General features: G+C 39.9%; 1 protein-coding gene across 2 annotated transcripts in view; it reads left to right on the top strand.

Moving 5' to 3' along the window:
• The window catches only part of SI (sucrase-isomaltase), a 47,727-nt gene extending 32,942 nt beyond the window's left edge, over positions 1 to 14,785 (top strand). Inside the window, exons 32-48 of one of the 2 annotated variants that reach the window (XM_059479078.1) lie at positions 529 to 657; positions 762 to 869; positions 965 to 1,027; positions 1,275 to 1,406; positions 2,026 to 2,110; positions 3,096 to 3,234; positions 5,256 to 5,389; positions 6,323 to 6,357; positions 6,449 to 6,565; positions 7,724 to 7,872; positions 8,381 to 8,465; positions 8,559 to 8,615; positions 9,215 to 9,339; positions 9,575 to 9,663; positions 10,813 to 10,862; positions 12,042 to 12,209; positions 14,145 to 14,785. In XM_059479078.1, the coding sequence (XP_059335061.1) occupies positions 529 to 657; positions 762 to 869; positions 965 to 1,027; positions 1,275 to 1,406; positions 2,026 to 2,110; positions 3,096 to 3,234; positions 5,256 to 5,389; positions 6,323 to 6,357; positions 6,449 to 6,565; positions 7,724 to 7,872; positions 8,381 to 8,465; positions 8,559 to 8,615; positions 9,215 to 9,339; positions 9,575 to 9,663; positions 10,813 to 10,862; positions 12,042 to 12,209; positions 14,145 to 14,219 (1,740 nt within the window). In that variant the 3' untranslated portion in view covers positions 14,220 to 14,785. The remainder of the gene's footprint in view (positions 1 to 528; positions 658 to 761; positions 870 to 964; positions 1,028 to 1,274; positions 1,407 to 2,025; positions 2,111 to 3,095; positions 3,235 to 5,255; positions 5,390 to 6,322; positions 6,358 to 6,448; positions 6,566 to 7,723; positions 7,873 to 8,380; positions 8,466 to 8,558; positions 8,616 to 9,214; positions 9,340 to 9,574; positions 9,664 to 10,812; positions 10,863 to 12,041; positions 12,210 to 14,144) is intronic. The other variant, XM_059479077.1, reaches the window with a different exon arrangement.
• The last annotated feature ends 6,624 nt before the right edge of the window (positions 14,786 to 21,409 follow it).

Below are 21,409 nucleotides of genomic sequence, written 5' to 3'. Positions count from 1 at the left end.
AAAGGGGCAGTGATTAAGAAAAACCAGCAGGGAGAAAAATGAAGAGCATAATTTCATTGCCATAATGACCTGTGTCAAGGCAGCTGTGATTTGGCCCAGGTTGTTGTCGGGGTATTAGGAATAGCACCTAGTCCTAACAAAATTAGGCTATAAATTGAACGTGGATTCATTTTAAATATAATAATATCAATTATTCAATAGAGAACAGGTATTCCCATAGTTTCCTTATAGCTATGGAAATATAGGTGCAGTTTCTTTGTACATATGTATAGACAAATCATTTTTTTTCTCTATTTTGTTATCAATTTCTCCCTTCAGTTTAGATGTAGCAGTGAAAAGTTTATTTTGGTTTGGACTTGCTCACAGATTGTGTAATATTCATTTAACAACTTCAGCCTGAAGTTACCACTGCTTCCAATTTTACACATTGAAAGTTCCATATTTTACTTATTTTGGCCAATTTTCAGTATTTGACAAAAAAGAGGAGAAAATAATTTAAAATTAATTGTTTTTTTTTTTTAACTGCAGGATGTCCAATATGTAGATATTGACTACATGGAAAGGAACCTGGACTTCACCCTTTCCCTACGTTTTGCTGGATTACCGGCTCTGGTCAACAAAATCAAAGCAGATGGAATGAGATTTATCATTATCCTGGTCAGTTTGGAATATCATTTTTAAATTCAAATGCAGCATCCCAAAATGGAGAATATATTCAATGTGAGTTTTGAGCCTAAGGGTAAAAGTGTTTCTATTTGTAGGATCCAGCTATTTCTGGGAATGAAACCAATTATCCTGCCTTCACCAGAGGTGTGGAGCAAAATATCTTTGTACAATGGCCTGATACCAAAGAAATTTTATATTCCAAGGTACTGTCCAGGGATGAGTATTTAACTGTGTGTTGTTGGTGCTCAGCTTGTATTTAGTGTGGCTTGATTATTTAAAATATTCTTTGTCCCATTAGGTCTGGTCGTTTCTTCCCAATGTCCAAATCAACGAGTCACTGCCTCATGAAGACCAAGTAGAGGTAAATACTGACATGGTTTGGTTCTGGACTCAAATATAGACATTAATCAATTAAAATAGCAGCAACTGATAAATCTCATGGCAGGAATAAAGTGCAGAAACTGGTTTAGCCTTCCTAAAAGAAAAAAATTATAGAACAAGCAATTATTTTTTGTTGTGTTTTAATTTTTTTTTTTTTAATTCCAGAGTTTTAACTATGGAATACCTTCAGTCCTCTTACCTGTCTTGTTTTCCTTCTGTTTTTACAGAAGTTCGTATCCCATTGTGCTTTCCCAGACTTCTTCCGCAATGCCACAACGGAGTGGTACAAGAGGGAGATCCTGGAGGTTTACAACAATCCCGACCCCTTAAAAAGCCTCAAGTTTGATGGGCTGTGGACTGTAAGTGTGGAGATGCATCTGATTTCAGGATTGCTTTTCTCTGCCCGACACTGGTGGAGAGGGCCCCAGTTCCCGATTCCCAGAATCTGCGCTGCTCTGGCAGAAGTATCCTGTGCTAAATTCCCCTTAGGGAAATGTTGGACTTGATGATCTTGGAGGCTGTTCCCTTGAAACAAAGAATTGCTGAGTCACAGAATAGTCTGGGTTGGAAGAGATCTTAAAAATCTTCTATTCCCACTCCCTGCCATGGCAGGGACACCTTCCACTGTCCCAGGTTGCTCCAAGCCCCAATGTCCAGCCTGGCCTTGGGCACTGCCAGGGGTCCAGGGGCAGCCCCAGCTGCTCTGGGAATCTGTGCCAGGGCCTGCCCACCCTCACAGAGAACAATTCCTGCCCATAACCCCATCTAATCTTGCCCTCCTTCAGCTCAAAACCATCCCTCTTTTTCTATCACTCCATGCCCTCAAGGAAAGTCCTTTTCCTGCCTTTTTATGCAAGCTCCTTTATGGAACATGGGATTTCCAGCTAAGGCTCCTGAGGAACCCTGCAACGCTGCTTGTGTGTAATTCAGAATTTATGGAGTTCTGTAGCAAACTAAGGGGTTTTACTCTGTTTTTAGGACATGAATGAACCAGCAGCTTTTATGAATGGCGCCATGGGTGGCTGTAGGAACAACCTCCTGAATTATCCCCCCTACATGCCTCGTAAGTCTGATTCCTCCTTACAAGAGTTTTAAGTTTTTCTGGTTCCCAAATAAATTCTTTTCTGGGATATGGGGCATAAAAGCTGAAATAAAGATGGATTTATAAACCCACAGATCCTCACTGATGTGGCCCTTTATTCCTGAGATTATGGGCACACTGCAAGCCCAGGCATTTCAGCAGGAGCTCTGCAGCACTGTGTAAAAAAAAAGTTCTTTCCAGCTCCTTGCTGCATATGGATTTTGGTCCCTATTTTGTGTCTAAGTGCTTTGCTTGAGGCATGCCAGAGAATTGAGCTCTCTGTTTTTGCACTTTTCTCTGATGAATAATGCAATTAATTAAATATTTAGAAAATATCCATGTGTCTCCTCTCATTACCATTTGTGTGAGCAGTCAAATGCTTGAAATGCTTCGCTTTCTTAGCTCGGCTTTCCTGAAGTACTGGTGTAAAGTAGTACTAATTAGGATTATTTATTAATGGTTTATTAGCATACTCTCGCTGCTTACTGTTGTATTCAGGTTTCATGAGTGGTTTCTCATGAATTTCCAGGAAATTAATATTCACATAGACAGATCATACCCCCATCACATCCATTTTTCTGTTTATGTGATTAGTGTGACAGCGTTCAAAAAGATTTGAAATATTTTCTGATCTACTCTGTTTATTCTTTGAGCCTCTGGAGTAAGAGCATCTGTAACTGAACTATTAAAACATTCACAGGCTCAGATACCTGCATAGGAATACTGAAAATATTCCATTTTGGAAATGCTGTTTTTATAATTATAAATAAGTTACAGGCTCAGACACCTGCATAGGAATACCTTAAATATTCCATTTTTGAAAATGCTATTTTTATAATTATTAATAAATGACAGTATAAAGAGACAGAATGCCTAACAGATTATGAAAATGAAGAAAAAGTAATTCAAATGATTACAACATGATTATTAATGATAATAATAAATACATTTCTTCCCTCTCCACAAGATTTGGGATATAGGGATGTAGGATTAATCCACAAAACTCCATGCATGGAAGGTCTGCACTACCTCCCAGATGGGACCCCAGCCAGACACTACGACGTCCACAGCCTTTATGGATGGTCCCAAGCCAGACCCAGCCTGGAGTAAGTGCTTTGCATGTTCCATGCTGCCTCCAGGATATGTTTGATGCCTCAAGGAGTGGGAACAGAGGCTAGATGGAGTTAGGAGTAATAAAAGTGGATATTTATTGAAGTGCCTTCAGAGGCCACAACCATGGCTCTGCTGGATGGCTCCAAGATGGGAGCAAAAGAGGGTTTGGTCACAAGATCTCACATTTTCATAAATTTTAGTCCATTTGCATATAGGAGTTAACTGTCCAGTTAATAGCTTCAAATTATGAAGTTTCATCCTCCTTGCTTGCTTGCCTGCCCTCCTCTTCTCACGTTGTTCATGTTTTGGGCCTGCAGTTTGAACAGCTCCAGTTGCTGTTGGGAGCTGAATTTCCCTTTCTTATTCCTGTTATCCCAAAGTCACTCAGTGATGGGCTCAGCCTGGGGCAGGTCCCTCTTGGCTCTGTCAGAAAAGAGGAAACTCCAGGAGTTCCTCACCAGAGCCACCCCTGCCAAGACCTTGTTGTGCACACCCAGTGGAGCAGACAAGAATTTGATAGGAAAAGGAATATCACCATCGTTCCTGTGTTTTAAATATGAACTGTTTTCCTCTGTTTTGTGAGGCACTGCAACAGAAATCACTCCAGTAAATCTCACAGCTCACACAGATACTCTCACACTGGAAATTTATAGCAAATGTTATCTACAATATATATATATATATATATATACACACATGTGTTTCAGTCCCAAATTTATGTTTTGGCAGTAACCGAAGGGGTACTTGTGAAACTGAAGAAATGCGATAATTTATTTTGATACTAAACCACCCAAACAGAAAGATTATTTGCACACAAAACTCACAAAAGACTGTAACTGAGAAGTGAACATCAGTATTTTATGTAACCTGGTGTCATTTCAGTCCTCCATCCATTAGACACAGGAACTTTGGGATATTGCCTCAATGCTGTTCTTTTGTAATGAGGTTTTTGCATAGCCAGAGTCCCTATTAGTGAATACAGGAACTGTTTGGAGGTAAATGCAGCCTTTGTGACCTGAATAATTATTTTTCATGGATAGAGCTACGGAGCTGCAGGGCTGAGGCTCCAGGCACTGAACGCTCAGGTCCTGCTGATCCCTGAGCAGTTCTACACGTGACATTTGCTGTCTTCACTTTTGGAATTTTGGCTGCCACTTCCAAAGCGTTATTGACACAGGGAAAGCAAGCAGAGAATTAAAGTGTTGGACAATATGTTATAAAGGAATAAAGGATCCCAGGAAAGTTACTGTTTGTCTTGGAGGAAATAATTGTGGCACATTAGTCTGGTTTAATTGCTGTGGTAATTTAAGTGACTTGTGCATCTTTGCTGTAATTATGGTGTCACTAAAGCTGCAAATCCTATAGAAAAATAAGCAAATAGTGCCTTATTGAAGCAGCAGTTTGGGCAATTATGGGGCTCTCACACTGGAGAGCAGTGGGACTTAATCAGGATGATTTTCTGACTAATATTCTTATTGATATCCTGTCACTTTGGCCTTTAAGAAGGGACTAAAAATCCCTGACCCCTTTTTTCTTTTATTTCAGCAGCTTCTAATCAACTAAACTTATCCTGAGAGGTCCAATATTCCTGCTACCTCTGTTTTCACTCTTGTGAGCCTTTTGGTTTGATTTCTGCTAAATTATTTCCGACTGTTGCTTCAACTTTTTGGGTACTTTAAGAAAGGATTGACGTACCCTCGCACATGTTGTGGAGCGCTTAGAAAAGTTTTGCCACGTTCCTATTTTCCCACAGAGGAGTTAGCCTGAGCTGGAAAACTCCTTTTTAATCCCTCACGTTTCCCAGTTCTCTTTGCAGCTGAGGTTGGCCAGCTTGGCTGGGATTGTGTCTGGATCGTGCAGAATTGCCACAAAAAGCACGAAAGGGTGGATGTTTATGATGCAGCCCTTCACTAGGGTAACACAAACGCAGATATTTCCTCCCAGAGGCTCTCGTGCAGTAAGCTCTGGCGCAGTGTTTCTCCTGTAAGCCGTTTCTGTGCTGTTCCCAACGCAGGGCTCTGCGAGCTGCCACGCGGGAGCGCGGGATCGTCATCAGCCGCTCCACGTTCCCCAGCAGCGGCAGATGGGTGGGACACTGGCTGGGGGACAACACGGCAGCCTGGGACCAGCTGCACAAATCCATTATTGGTACGTGCCAGGGAAAGGGGCTGCATGCCTGGGAGCACCAAATCACGGAATGGTTTGGGTTGGGAGGTGTCGCAGACATTTCCCCACAGAAATCCTTTCTTTCGGATTTCTGTGTCTTCGGGAGGCCAGAGGCCTCCGAAGACAAGGTAAACAATTATTATCAGCGGCTGGGGAATGCAACAGGGGCACCTATTTTGATTGGTGATTGGTTCATGTTTTATGTTTATAATTAAGGGCCAATCACCAGTGCAAGCCAGGGGACTGAGTCCTTGGCCACAGCTTTGTTGTGGATTCTTTTCTATCTATTCTTAGCTAGCCTAGCTGCTCTGCAAACCTCTCTCTATATTCTATTTAGTATAGTAATAATGTATTATATCATATATTAATAAATCAAGCCTTCTGATGTCAAGAAACAAGATTCACCGTCTCTCTCTCTCACCAGCTGCACCCACTCAGGTGCGGTAATAGGGAGGGACCTTAGAGCCCTAAATCCAATTCTGGCAGGGACAGCGTGCACACGTCAGGCTCCTCCAAGCATTATCCAACCTGGCTTTGCTTCTCCTTCACCTCCTTGCTTGTTGTATTCCTGGGATTTTTAGCTGAAAAAAATTGTTCAACAAGCAGAATTTGTGGTCAATTCCTTTTTCATTCTTTCTTCTTACTTCCTTCTGTACCAGGTGGTGGGAACTCCTTGAATTCCCTTGGGATCAGGCCCTTCCATGCCCTGTGTCCTGCCACTCATTTTTTGGTCTTTGCTCCTGTTCACCCACATTCCATCTCCTTCTGTAGCAGGAAAACACAAAACATTAGAGAAATTGTGGGGCTTGGATTTGTTTTTTTTCTCTTCTGAATCAGTAGTGTAATAAACACTGTCTATGCAACAAAAATGTAAAAAAACCCCAGCGAGTAACTCCAATTTATTTCTCTTTTCAGGCATGATGGAGTTCAGTCTCTTTGGAATATCTTATGTAAGCTAATGAGTTATTAACTTCTATTTAATTACCGTGATGCTGTACATGATAATACAGTTTTCCATTTGGGTTATTCTGAATATTTCAGACAGGAGCTGATATCTGTGGCTTCTTCAAAGACTCTCAGTATGAGCTGTGTGTCCGCTGGATGCAGCTGGGTGCCTTTTACCCATTTTCCAGGAATCACAATGAGAAAGGAACACGGGTGAGTTTCAATTTTTCAATAGTTCTTAGCAGCTGGGCCTTTGCAACACACAGGCAAAATCAGACAGAAAAATGCACAACTGCCCTGGCTCAAAAAAAAAAAAAAAAAAAATTCCAAGTCAAATGGAGAAAAACACAACACTTTTGGCGCTTTATCAAATGAAAATTGTCATCATTTCTATGCTGGCTCTGCTGTGAGCCTCCGCATCACCTGGGAGGTTTTGTGCCCACAGAGGGGCTGCTCTGGGATTTGGGCACTTGAAGGAAGCCCCTTCTAAAAACTTTGCTTTCACTGAATCTGAACTCTGCATATTTTCCCATCTGTGCCATTTGGATTTCAATGAGCTACAGAGGAGCTAAAATGGAGATTTTATGGCAACTGACCTCGGTGCTCTCGGCCCTAATTGCCCATAATTATAGAACAAATGAGAAAATGGGGCAGTGTAATAAGATGCTGGAGTGAGACTCAGGAATTTGTGTGCTCTGCCTGTTTGCCACCATCAGATATTGTATTTCTGCTGAAAGGAAAGGGAAATCATTGCCTAAATGTAGGCTAAGGAGTGGAGTGGAGAAAGCTGTAAAACAAGATAACTGGGAGAATGAAAAAAAGGGAAACAGCACTTGTGTTGCAGGGAAAGCTTCAGGTCCAGCAGAGTGGAGCTATTTAGATGGCAAATATCTAATGGATTAAAGTCTCCTTTTCAAAGGCAGCTGCTTTATCTCACAGCACACACCTTCCACAGGCCCTGAAAGCTTCAAAATGCAGATTCAGGGTTATCGTGGAGCTTCCAGCCCTGCCCAATTTGCCAAGGTATTGCTCCTACATTTAATAAAGACTTGAGGCTCTCCTGACACCAGTCCTTGGTGCCTCGGGCTCCTGGGTGATGTGCCCTGGGACGTGTCACACCTTGGGGACACTTTGCATTAAACATTTTTACTGTTTCCCCTGGGTTTTTATCAGCCTTCCTCTTTCTAGTTCCCCTCCTGGGGCTGACAGCGACAGCCACAGTTTTCACTTGCTCCTGAGGTGAAGAATAAACAAATGAAGATGCTCTGCTTCAGAGAGGAAATTCCCTCGGTTTGTTTTACTGTGTGGATTTGCTTTTTTTAACTTTCTCACGCAGTCCAACCCAGCTTCTCAAAAAACACTCCCTTTCAGAGGCAAGATCCTGCTTCCTGGGATAAAGATTTTGAAGAGATGTCCAGGAATGTGCTGAACATAAGATACACTCTGTTACCTTACCTCTACACCTTGCTGCACGACGCCCACGCCGATGGCAGCACCGTGGTCCGCCCCGTTCTCCACGAGTAAGTGCAATTCCCCTGCTCTCCTCACCAAGAATTCCCATCAAACTCCTCCACTTGTGACCCCTAACAACAGAGTTGTCTCTTTGTTACAGCATTCACCCTTCAATCAAAAAATACCAAGTCTTGGCTGGGAAAAATGGAGATTTTGCATGTAGTGACTTACTTTTTACAAAGCTCAGAAAGCAGTGGCTCAAATTAAAAAGTCTGTCCCGGTCTGTCCAAGATTTTATTACTGTAAATAATAAGTGCAAGACTTTTAGAGTTTTGTTGTCCCAATGTACTGAAAAGCAAAGAAATGGACCAAAACCCCTAAAGCTAAGCACTAAGTTTCATTTCTCTGAGTGTCACATCAGGGTCTTTGTGCAGCCATTAACTGATCTCTGAATTATTAACAGCAATAACGAGGAAACAGATCCTAGAAAAGAGAGTAGGTGAAATTAGTGACAGAGAAGGGTGTTCAAGGAGGAGCTCTCTGGGAAAGCTCAGCTCTGGCTTCTCCTCCTGGCAGGTTTGTGGGAGACAGGAACACGTGGGACATCGACGAGCAGTTCCTCTGGGGTCCTGCCCTGCTCATCAGCCCTGTGATGAGAGAGGTGAGCTCTTAAACTTATTTATTACTGAAAGGCAGTTTAAATAAGCTTCACTTTTTGATCTGAGGTGCCTAAAATTTGTGTGTTTACCTGCAGAAGGATCGGAGTGTGGTGGCTTACTTCCCCGATGCCCGCTGGTATGATTACCACACAGTAAGTCATCCTAAAAAAATTGTATTTTAAAACTTGGGTTTTCTGTCTTTTCACAGTGCTGAGCGTGGCAGGGAGGTGGGAACATTCTCTTGCCTAATTTGCATTTGATATAAGTTCTTAGAAACATAAAAAGAAATAATAAAAATCCTTGATTCCTTTATAATAATGTATAATAACATGACCAGAGTTATGAGAAATGAAAAGGCAAAGTTAATACCTTTAATTTAGAATTCTTTTCACTTTTTGTAACCCTCAAATGATACACAGAAGGTTTTTGTAATGGAATGCTCTAACAAAGAAAGAAAAAAACAGATTTAGCTGTGTAATTTTTCCTGGAAAATAATAAAAGATCTGGAGATAGGAAGAGCAGGATCAAAACTCCCTTCATTAATCACAGGTTTGTGTTTCACCTGCTTGGCCCCTTTGGTTCAGCTGCCATCACCCATGGTCAGGCCTGGCTTTTTTACACCTAAAATTTCAGGGTTTCTCTTATTAATAGTTACTCCTGTAGTAACAACTCCTAATTAACCTGTCTAGAGAAATATTACATTTTATTCTGAAGGAAAACTCTGTAAAAATTCCTATTTTTTTGGCCATAGAACTCAGATACTGGCTTTAGGAAACAATTCCAAAATCTATCGGCTCCTTTGGACCACATCAACCTGCACATCCGAGGTGGATACATCCTGCCTTGGCAAGCACCTGCTAGAACAACTGCTTTCAGGTAGGAACAAGTGAAAATTTTGAATTTTATTTGTCTTTTTGCTGGTTTTTGGTTTTGTTTGCTGGTTTTGGTTTTTTTTTTTTTTTTTCCCTTATGGTCTTTAGTAGTATGGGATGGGAAGATGGCTGTGGGAGGCCAGCTGGGCGGTACATGACTTTTCTGGAAAGGAATTACCATTTGGGGAATACAGAATGTGAGCAGCTGAGGGAACTGAGAGGAAATTGTGTTTGCACAGCCGGAAGAACCCGATGGGACTCACAGCGGCCCTGGATGATGCTCAGCTTGCAGCAGGACACCTTTACTGGGACGATGGGGTTCGCATTGGTATGGCCAGCCCTTCTTCCCTCCCTAAAACCCTTTTTATTGCTGGATACTGCCAAGGGAGGCTCCATCCCTGGGGATATTCAAAGCCCCGGTTCAAGCAGACAAAACCAAACCCAAGGATAGGATGTGAACTGGGGAGAGAGGGAGCAAACTCTGGGGTGGAAGGGATGGACTTGGCCAAGACCATTTCTGGGGCACAGATCTGAACTCACCTTCAGAGCAAAACTGAAATGAAACCTGCAGGCCAACTTTACAGAAACATGATCCTTCCTGACTGAAGCCACACCACGCAGTGATTTATTAATTAATGTGCTGTATAAATGAGCTGGTGCCCTGGGCCTGAGGAAAGGCAGGTAACAAAGATTCCTCCTCAAACCTGTGAAAACCATAAGCACAGATCATGTGAGAGGCTCTCATTAATTTCCTCAACATGGCTAAATTTAAGTTGTCTTCAGGTTAGAGACACTGAGCTGGCATTTCTCCTCCCCACCCAGAGAGCACTACCCTTGTAATAACAATTCCCACCAGGAATGCAGGAAATGTGCCCTGCATGGGGACCTGGAGGTGCTTCACAGCCTCTCCCAGCACTGGAATCCAGAAAGGATGGCCACATTTAGGGAAAGCTGGTGATAAATGGAATTTGGGTAGAGCATCTCCCAGGGTAGCACTGCCAGGAGTGTGGGAAGGCAGGACAGGAGCCCCAGAGGGCAGTGACAGCTGAACCACAGCACTGGGGAAACACCAGCAGGGACTCAGAGAGGCAGCACCTCCATCAGGTGTCACCTGGAATTGTCACCTGGCCATGGAGGGGGATGTGGAAATGACTCTTCATTCCTTCAATGTTTCAAACAAACATTTTTCTCCTCATCTAAACTCCCCTGATCTCCCTAGTGCTGTTTCTTTGCCTGCTTTTATATCTCACCCCTAAAATGTTCTCCTTTTATCCTCATTTCAGCTTTACATACACTGCAAGTATTTTATGTCTAATGGCATTCATCTCCTGGAAATGCACAACTTCTCTCTATTTACATATAAATACATCCCTTGTATTTGTAAGCTGTCAGTGGACAGAAATTTTGATAATGTGTTAAATAAGGTGGCCAGCAAAAGACATTTTATTCAATTTCTTTCATTCTTTCTTTTTCACAGATGCATATGAAGATGGTGTTTACCTGCTGACATCATTTACTGCTAAGCAGGTAATCACATTAGCTCATATTTATTTAATAGTCACTTCAGGTGATTTTTTTATATTTTTAACTATGGGTATTTCAATTTGAGCATTCCTAATGTCTGTGTATCCCAACCTTATACTAAATTGTGCTAGGCTACAAGAAATGTGATTAAATTGTGTTAAGAATGAATTTATGAGTGAATCTGAAGAGTATTGTTAAGCACAATTGTCAGATTTCATTTCCATAACCAGTGGAATATCTGGAAATAAAGTAGGCTCTAATTACAGGGACTTTTGGCTTAAAAGAAAAGCTCTTTCTATTGCAGGAGAAAACACACTTTCTTATTTCATTATTTTCCAGTGTGCCACAATGTCTTCTAATTTTATCCACACTGTTCTTTCTTCTCATCTAATTCTGTCTTTGTCAAATAAAAGGGTGTTAATTGCTGAGGAAAGGGGTTTGTTTTGCTAACACTCAATATTTGCAGTTGTAAGGAGATTATAAAATAAAAGCACCTTTCCCTGCTCTTACAAAAACCTCCTAAGGAAAAGCCTAATTAAAAAGGTCTTGAATCAACCAACAGTGAGAAACACTCACCCTCTGAGCACCAAATACATGGGATTATGTCACAGCACTTTTGGGCGCATCCTAAAGAAATCCAAAATCTACTTAAAATCCCAGTAACTGAATGGGGGGGGGCTGTGAGTGCTGAGGGAGGGGATGGGGAGGCAGGAGCTGTTCTGGGAGGGAAAAAGCAGGAGGAAGAAGGGGCTGGAGCAGCTCTCGGAGCACCTGGAAGGTGACACAGGGCAGGGAAGGAGGGCTTTGCCCTGCAGCTCTTGCTGCCCTGCCAGGGGTTGAGAATTTCTTGTTCTTCACCCCTCAAATCAATCAGCTGAGTGGCAATTAAAGCACAGCGGAGCCCAGGTTAACGAAGTGGAGAAAAGCTTTCAGTATCTGAAAAACATATAACAACACACAGGTATTAGGGAATAAAAATTGAGAAAAAAACCAAACCTGGGGTGAGGACATCAAACGGAAAGCTGAAGTGGACTTCCCAGAATTAGAGAATGGTTTGGGTTGGGAGGGACACAAAAATCCTCTCATTCCATGGCAGGGACACCTTCCACTGTCCCAGTGCTCTGGATTTGTACCAGCCTAATCCCAATCTCTGACAGATTTGCCTTTCCCTCTTCCTTCCAGAACGTTCTGGAGATCACAGTTACGCACCAGAATTACACGGACCCCAACAACCTGATGTTCACGGAGGTCAGGGTCCTGGGGGTGCCCAGGAACGTCACTCAGGTGACAGTGACACAGAACGGGGCAGCAATCCCATCCAAGCACCAGCACAGCTATAGCGGCAACAAGGTGAGATGATGCTGGAAGGGTTAAAAACCTGCACTTGTGCTCTTAAACCTCTGCAGATTTAAAATATTTAAAGTATTTTTACTTACCATATTTTATATATATATATATTTTTTTTTTTTCTTTTAGCATATTAAAATTTTTATTAGCATTTTAAAAATATTTATATATTTACCAATGCTGCTGGAAGGGTTAAAAACCTGCACTTGTGCTCTTAAACCTCTGCAGATTTGAAATATTTAAAGTATTTTTACTTACCATATTTTATATATTTTTTTTTTTTTAGCATATTAAAATTTTTATTAGCATTTTAAAAATATTTCTATATTTACCAATGCTGCTGGAAGGGTTAAAAACCTGCATTTGTGCTCTTAAACCTCTGCAGATATAAAATTTAAAATATTTAAAGTATTTTTACTTACCATATTTAAGAAATATATATATATATATATTTAGCATATTAAAATTTTTATTAGCATTTTAAAAATATTTATATGTTTACCAATGCTGCTGGAAGGGTTAAAAACCTGCATTTGTGCTCTTTAAATATTTTAAATCTGCAGAGGTTTAAGTATTTTTACTTACCATATTTAAGAAATATAGATATATATATTTTTTTTAGCATATTAAAATTTTTATTAGCATTTTAAAAAGATTTATATATTTACCAAATTTTAAAATATTTTACTTACCATATTTTAAATATATATATTTAGCATATTTAAATTTTTTATAATGGTCGATTTAAAATATTTACTATATTAAAAATATTTTTACTTACCATATTTTCTATATCTGTATATTTAGCGTGTTTAAAATATTTTTATATTTAACATATTTAAAATATTTATATATTTGCCATATTTCAAATATTTTGCTTACCATATTTAAAATATCTATATATTTAGCATATTTAAAAATTTATATATTTACCAAATTAAAAGTATTTTTACTTACCATATTTTAAAAATATATATTTAGCATATTTAAAAAATTTATATTGGCCTATTTAAAATATTTATATATTTACAATATTTAAAAAAAATTACTTACCATATTTAAAATATTTATATATTTACCATATTTAAAATATTTACCAAATTAAAAATATTTTTACCATATTTTAAAAATATATATTTAGCATATTTAAAATGTTTATATTAGCCTATTTTAAATATTTATATATTTACCATTTAAAAAATTTTATTTACCATATTTAAAAATATATATTTATCATATTAAAATTTTTGCATTTGCCTATTTAAAATATTTATATTTACCATATTTAATATATCTTACTTGCCATATTTGTATATTTACCATATCTAAAATATTTACCATATTTAAATATTTGTATGTTTATCATATTTTAAATATCTATTTAGCATATCTGGAATTTTTATATTAGCATATTTAAAATATTTACCATATTTAAAAATATTTTAAAATAAACCATATTTCAGAAAGAGGCACAAGCTGCCATCAGGTAATGGTATTTTAATATCATTTAATGCCATTTTTGGCAATGGATTTTCTTCCCGAACTGCTCCTTGCAACCTGGGAGATGTGACAGCAGAAAAACCTGCTCTGAGATTCTGCTGTTGACTTTTTGATGGAAAAAAATTCATATGCACTGTTGAATTGCAATGTATTCTAAGTTTTTCTACTTTAAAAAATTCATTTTTTAAAAAACAAAAGGAACCTCAGGTCTAAAAGAGCCGGTGGGTGAAGGAAGGGATCAGAAAGTCAAGGTCAGACTCCCAAATCTGTGCTGGTTAAAACCTGTTTGCAGTGATGTATAAACAAATCTAAATAAAAAAAGGGAAATAAATTCTTGCAGTTTAAAATGAGAATCCAGTTTCTCCCTGGAACACAGAAAACACCGTGGATCTTCAGGGCTCAGTTACTAAATGTGCATTTTGTGTGTTTTATTCCCAGGTCCTGAAAATCACCAATCTCCAGCTGAAACTGGGCCAGAACTACACCCTGCAGTGGAGCTTGGAAGGTCAATAAAATCGGCCACACCTCTGCATTTTCCCATACTTTTAAAACCACTTTTCAATTTCCAAAGTGCTTTTTTGTCACCCTGGAATGCTTTTTCCCTTCCCAACACAGCAGTGCAGTTCACAGCCAGGTGTTCTGTGTTCAAAGCAGCCACGAGCTAGCAGAGCCAGCTGAGGATAAAGTTCATCTTTCAGAGTGAGAACTGAAGGGGAAAACTCTGTTTTTTAGAGTAGAATTCCTGTCTGACTTCATATCTGATTAATTTTGTAAAAAAGATGCAGTTGATGTTACCAAAGTGGATTTGAAGCGGTAATTTTGCCTATATTTAACTTCCATCCTAATTTTAATTATACCCATGCAGGTCATTATTATGGAGAATTTAAGGCCAGATAAGGTAGAAGCAAATGTTTTGAGATGACTGATTTAGCATGAAATAATGTTTCAAGATGTTGGTCCATAAAATATTCAGATACTTGAAAGAATAATTTGAAGTTGATGGGTTGTATGACTTCAGATTTGTGCTCCCTGTGTTTTAACTTGAAGTTGTAGAATAAAACCTGAAATTTTAAGGTTAATTAATGAATGTTGGTCTCTGTTTATTTCACTGAAGGAAATGTTGTTGTTACTGTGTGTTTACCATAATAATAATTCACATTAAAGCCTCCTTTTATCCCAAGAGTGCAGCATATGAACTGAAGAGACTGGGAAAACATATTTGCAATTAAATTTGATGGGAATAAATGCTGCAGGAGGTAGTGGCAATCTCCAGTGACTGAGCTTTACATTCATTTCAAGGATTGTTCTTTGCTTTGAAATTCTGGGGTAAAAAACTCAATAACCAGCATCTCATAGGTGGATTAATGCAATTATAGGGGATGAATTTATTGAAATTTCACTAGGATAGTGATATTGGCAAAGAAAATGCTCATTTAGGAGTAATTTTATCCTTTATATTTTGACAAATAGAACTTCCCTGTTTCTCACAGAATGGATGCAGATGTGTCCCTTTGCTGCAGAGAGGGGTGAGGGGGTGCAGAACCTTCAGCCCGCTCCCTCTCACTTTGTCCCACAATTTTGCACCCTCTCATCTGACAATGGAAACATCAGGGACAGCCAAAGGCTTCCAAAAAACCAGTTTTTTCCTATTTATTTGGGGAACCTTGCTATTGGCTTTTTTTCAGCTTTGAGACCCCTTCAAAAATATATTTTTCCTTATTTATTTGGGGAACCTCTTTCATGTCAGTTTTCCAGCATTCAGAGTCCCAGCACATCAACTGAATGCTGTGTTTCAGCCCCAGGGAAGGTTTTATTGAGTCCCCAGGTAATAATTCCTGAGGAACTCACCCAGGTTGAGAAATCCCAGCTTCAAACTCTCTTGGCCACCCCTGGGAGTCTGTCCCACCCCACAGAGACCCTGGATCCAGCCCCAACGTGTCCCACTGCAGAAAATCCCATGAAAATCCTTCATCCTGAGTAAGGGGGAGTTTCCAACAGAATTTCCACAATTCCCTGCTTCTTCTGGGCTGGGATTTTTTAACTCTCCCTCTCCTCATACTTTGACTTTCCAGCACCTGTAAAATAACAACACCCAGAGTGACACAATCCTGCTGTACATCCCCCCAGAAAATCCTCGCTCAAGGCAAAAAGTCTTCCCTGAGACAAAGTTCTGCATTCCAAATCTTTTTTTTTCTGAGCTTCATCTTCTGGAACTCTTGGAATTTTGTTGGAATTCCTGAGGTTTGAGAGCAGCTGAAGAGAAAATCCCACTTGGGACAGCTTAGAGGGAAGCCACACTAATTGGTGTGGGCAGGAAATTATGGGAAATTATGGAAAATCAAAGGGTTCCCAAATGATCCCTGCACTGAAAAGGCTCCTCCTGGACCCACATTTTGGGAGAGACTGGATGGGGTAGAACAGGAGCAGATATTGCTGCACTGAAGGATTGCCCCTGGAATTACAATTCCACTCATGGAAAAGATAAAACCATGTCATACTTGGCTGTGCCTGTTCTGATGAAGCTGCCAGAAATGCACAGGTAATTGGATTTCTCCTTGGAGCTGGAAGGAGCAGCTGGATGGCAACATCTGGCAGCACAGCTGGAGCGTGGTGGGCTGGGGAAAAAAGAGGGTTTGGCAACTTTGGGGATTTTCCTTTCCCATTTCCCAGTTCCTTTCCCATTCCTCTTTCCCCCTCCCCCAAAAAAATCACTTTTGTGATTTTTGTCCTCTCAGCTGAGGAACTTCTGGGTTTTTCCAGCTAAACCAGGAAATCTTTGCTAAATGATGCAGAGTGGGAAGTTCCTCTTTACATTTCCTGGAAATACCAATCTCCTGTGATTGCAAAGATTCAGTCAAGCTTGGTGGTGTTTTCAATAACCAACACAAATATATTGCAATACGAATTTTTGAGTTATGATTATTTGCAAGTAAAATGTTAAAAATTAATCCAATGCAGTGAACTTCAAATTAGCCCATGTGGAAAGTTTAAGTGTTTAAATACACATTTGTGTGTGCTGTATTTACCTATATAATTCATAACTGCATGGTTAAGTGTACACACTTAAACTTACCCTATGTATATTAGTTACATTATTAATATTTTATATTCTATTATGTAAAATAAGGGGTTTTTCCCATTACTATATGGTTGCTCTCATATTCAGAGTCATTTCAGCTGAATGTTTAATGCATATGAGGCATTATGCACATTATAATAATTATGGAATAGGAGATTCAGAAATGCTCCCTGACCAGTGGGTCCCTTTTAATCATCTCAGGAGACCTTTCAGGTGGATGTAGATCCCCATTTCCTCCCCTTGACACAAACCCCACACTCAGGGTCAGCCCAGAAAGCAGCAGATACTGAAATATCCCAGCTCTTTTTAAAAATGGATAAAATTTGCATCGAGTACCCCATACAGGAAAGGCAAATAAAAGGACATTTAAGCAGAATGTCCAAACCTACCTCTTAGAAACATTATTAACTGAGTCTTGAAAGTACCACAGGCTTGGAGGAGAGCAAAGAATCTGCTCAAGAGGATCCCTCCAGATCTGTGGGTTTCTTTGCCTGCATGGGAACAACTGGAAGAATCTTCTGTGTAAAAGAGAAAATATTAAAAAAATCCAAACCACCTCATCAGGACACAGCCACAGCAGCTGGCATTAAATCAGGTGAGCCCAGGAACTGACATAACAGCTTCCAATGCCCTGTAAGCATGGAGAAAAATATCCTCACAGCTGGTTTCCAAACCATCATGGAATGGTTTGGGCTGGGAAGGAACTTAAAGCTCATTTTGTTTCATTTCCACTGTCCCAGGGTGCTCCAAGCCCCGTCCAACCTGGCCTTGACATCTTGGTTTTGATAACTGGATAAAAGTCTAGGACTGAGGAGTTTTGGATTTGGGTGGAATGCAAAAGAGCTGCTGCCTAAAAATGACAGAACTCGGCAGGTTTGTGTTATTTTCTCCTGAATTTGAATGTACTGGTGAGTTACAAACTGGATGTGTTTGAATTAAGTTAGCAAAGGGAAACCTGCAAAGAATTGGGCTCTGCTTCAAGTCCAACCTCTTGTTATTGCTTTCACTAATACATTTAATTATATTGGTTATTATTTTTAACAGATGATAAATTAAAAGCAATTTTTATCAGTGTTTACACTGTCAGATAAATATTTAATAATGTTCTCTGTATTAACACTTCTCCTCAGAACAGCACAACTCTGGACATCCCCTGAAGAAAACAGCCACAAAATCTCCTCTCCTTTCCTCTCTGTTTTGACCCACACAATTCCTCCCACATTTCTCTCATGTTCAATGATGAAACAAAACAGAATTTCCTGCTCTGCATACACAGCCTCTCCAATTACTCTGTGCTACCCAATACTCCCAGCCATGCTCCAGTGCAGAGATGCTGGGAAGGGCATTTTGTTTTCCATCCAGGCAGTTCCTGCTTCCTCCACAATATTCCAACTCCTTTCACCAAATCCCTCCCCCAAGGCACTCCTGTTCCCCTCAGCTCTCCCTTTCCCATTTTTCCTGCCACCTTTGGCTCTGTTCAGTGCTGAGCTGTGCCAGGCTGGATAAAATCCTTTTCCATCTCTCTACATTATATCTCAGGTTTAGCAGGGTGTGTGTTCAATTCCCATCTGTCAGAGCTGGGGCAGTTCTCTGCTGTTCTTTGGGCAGTTTTCTTTATCTCTCCCACAGCCAATCCTCCCTCCAGGAGATCTCTGCTGCTCATGGGCCATTAATTATTAATTATCTTCTGTTCATGGCCAGCGAGTGTCCCTGCATGGCTGATCCAATCCCATCATCCCATGGGGAGATGCTCCGCCCAGGGGAGGAGCCAAGCATTCCTACCTGGGTACAATCTGAGCTTTGGGACACCACAGCAGCCATTGGCCACTGCACTCCCAGAGGAGCAGCTTTGTGCTGCCCTGCACTCCCAGAGGAGCAGCTTTGTGCTGCCCTGCATTCCCAGAGGAGCAGCTTTGTGCTGCCCTGCACTGCCAGAGGAGCAGCTTTGTGCTGCCCTGCACTCCCAGAGGAGCAGCTTTGTGCTGCCCTGCACTCCCAGAGGAGCAGCTTTGTGCTGCCCTGCACTGCCAGAGGAGCCCAGGCCCATCTCCAGCAGCCCTGGAGCTGCAGAGTGACTCTGGCAGTGTTTGTGTTTGTTTTTGTTTGTTTTTGTGTCTTTTTTTTTTTAACTACTGCATTTGTATTTTTAATTTTCCTAGTAAAGAACTGTTATTCCTATTCCCATATATTTGCCTGAGAACCCCTTAATTTCAAAAGTTTTATAATATTTCAGAGGGAGAGGGTTTACATTCTCCATTTCAAGAGAGGTTCCTGCCTTCCTAGCAGACACCTGGCTTTTCAAACCAAAACACATTAGAACAGGAAATATTTCCTTGCCACCTCTGCACGCTGCAATCCCAAATGGGTCCCATCAGTTCTGCCCTTTATAACCAGAACCACTTTGGAGGGAAAACGGAGACATCCCATCTTTTGGAGAGCCTAATCCCTTCCCACATATCTTTCCAAGCAAGAAAAACAAAGTTTGTCTGACTTTGAGAACTTCCCCTCAGCACAAAAGGGTTTTAATTGAAGCCAAGCACCTATTTGGGTTACGATGTCCTATATTTAACTTGAATGGAATAATTTCTTTTCTTGTATTTAACCTTTGATCAGCTGCCTACCTTTGAACTCTGGATATCGATCCCCCTCCTTGTTATTCTTGTCCCACTTCTCCTGGAGCTCTTGCATAACCTCAGAAATCAAAATAAAATTCTCTCTTTGCTGAAATAATTTTTTTTCCTTTTTTTTTTTTCTTGTTCACAGGGATGGCTTCACTTTGTTCTTCTGTTTTTTAATGTAAGCACCACAGAGATCTGGAATACAATAATGAAGATGTTTGTACAGTTTTCAATCAAATTCATCACTGGGGGAATGTGTGGTTGCACAAACAATAAAAATTAAAGAAAAACTCAAAATCGGGATAAATTTAAAAACTAACATTAAAAATCTTGTCATGGTCTGAATGTTCCTTTTTTAGTATGACTTAAAAAGTTCTAAATCATGTAATTACCTAGTTTCAAGAGCTTGCATTAAATGATTGTTGCTTCAGAGTGATGCAGGTAAAAATCTTCCTTAGTGATATCTGTTCCTAAATTAATTCCAAAGAGAGAAGTGAATTTCTGCACTCAGGTGCACAGATAAACAAAATCTCACCGCCGTCCCCAAATAATTTCAAAATACCCAGATCTAAGTGATTTATAAATCCTGTGCCACTCTCAGGCTTGGGACACATCCCAAATTGGTTTTTTCCTTTTTTTTTTCCTTTTTCTTTGGGAATATCCCTTCATCCCACATCCCACCCCACTTCTTTCCCTGTCATATCCCAGATGGAAAGCGAACACCTTCTTACATAGGGACACAGAGAAATAAAACTGGTTTTAGCAAAACCAGCAAAAAGCAAATCCTGCACTGAGTTGGAGCAACAACTCTGCATTTCCTCAGCATTCCTTGGAGCTGGATTTCCCAGAATTCATGTCAGGCAGGTCTCCCCAGAGACCTCTGGAATTACACAGATAAACCTACCAGGAGAGAATTTCCATTTCTTTTCCATAAGAGATTATCCTGACTGTTTCTCAGAGTTTGCTGTGTCTCCTCTGTGCCCCAAAAACTTAATTCAGCCCAACATTCCCATTCCTGGACATCACTCCAGCCCTTCTTGTGCGGACTTTCCCCAAACTGAAATTTTGGCTATTTCTTCACCTTTTTTCTGCTTTCCTGCCATTCTAGGAGTGAGTATTGCCATCAGTGCCCAACTTCAGAAATTCCATGATTTAAATACCCAGGACCTAGAAAACAGAACCACTCATTAATATCTTGAGAATAATTTTGGGTCAGGCTTTTTGCCCCTTACAATGCATTTTAATGCATTTCTTATTGAGTCTTCCATTAGAGCTCTGCAGAGGTAATTCAGATTTCCCTTTTATTCACTATTTCCTCACAGGGGAATAACAAAAGCTGGAATTCTCCACATCCTGTGAGATGACTCCTGTGAGATTTTTGTATTTATTGCTTCCCACCGTGCAACAAAGCAGATTTACAGAATACAAATGCATATATGGGTCAACATGAAATATATTTTTTTCCTTATATAAAAGGGGAGCAAAACTAAAAGAAGCTTTTAAAATAATGACAACACAGTGAAAATGTCTCATTTCAGGTTATATATTTCCAATATTCAAATTCCATATTGAGGAATAAATCAGAACTTTATTTTTTTGTTGTTCTGGTGTAGAAAGAACACCTGAGAGAGGAAATATTTTCAGTTCTTGGAAATATTTTCAGCTGAGTGTGAGTGGCCTTCACACTCATCCATAGCATCAACCTATGGAGGATGTGTTTTTTATGATAAATATTCACATGTGCAGACATAAATTTCCGTATCCTGTAGAACTGATGATGTCAAAGGTAAATATTTGGGTACTAGACAAAAAAAACCTCCACTTTTGATTTTTCTTTCCTCTTTCTTTTCTCTCATTTCTTTTCTTTGTAAATGAAAGAAAAAATATAATGTGTATTATATAAAATATAATATATTTTATTATTAATTCCGGCATCTTTCAAGGACAGAATCTTCATGCTATGGAGACTCTGTAAAAAGTCACCACGTTCAGAGATTGCTTTTATT

This window comes from Ammospiza nelsoni, chromosome 10 (assembly GCF_027579445.1).
Source record: "Ammospiza nelsoni isolate bAmmNel1 chromosome 10, bAmmNel1.pri, whole genome shotgun sequence".
NCBI classification, from domain to species: domain Eukaryota; kingdom Metazoa; phylum Chordata; class Aves; order Passeriformes; family Passerellidae; genus Ammospiza; species Ammospiza nelsoni.
Note: the sequence above shows the minus strand (reverse complement) of the source record. Positions and strands in the feature narration are given on the sequence as shown.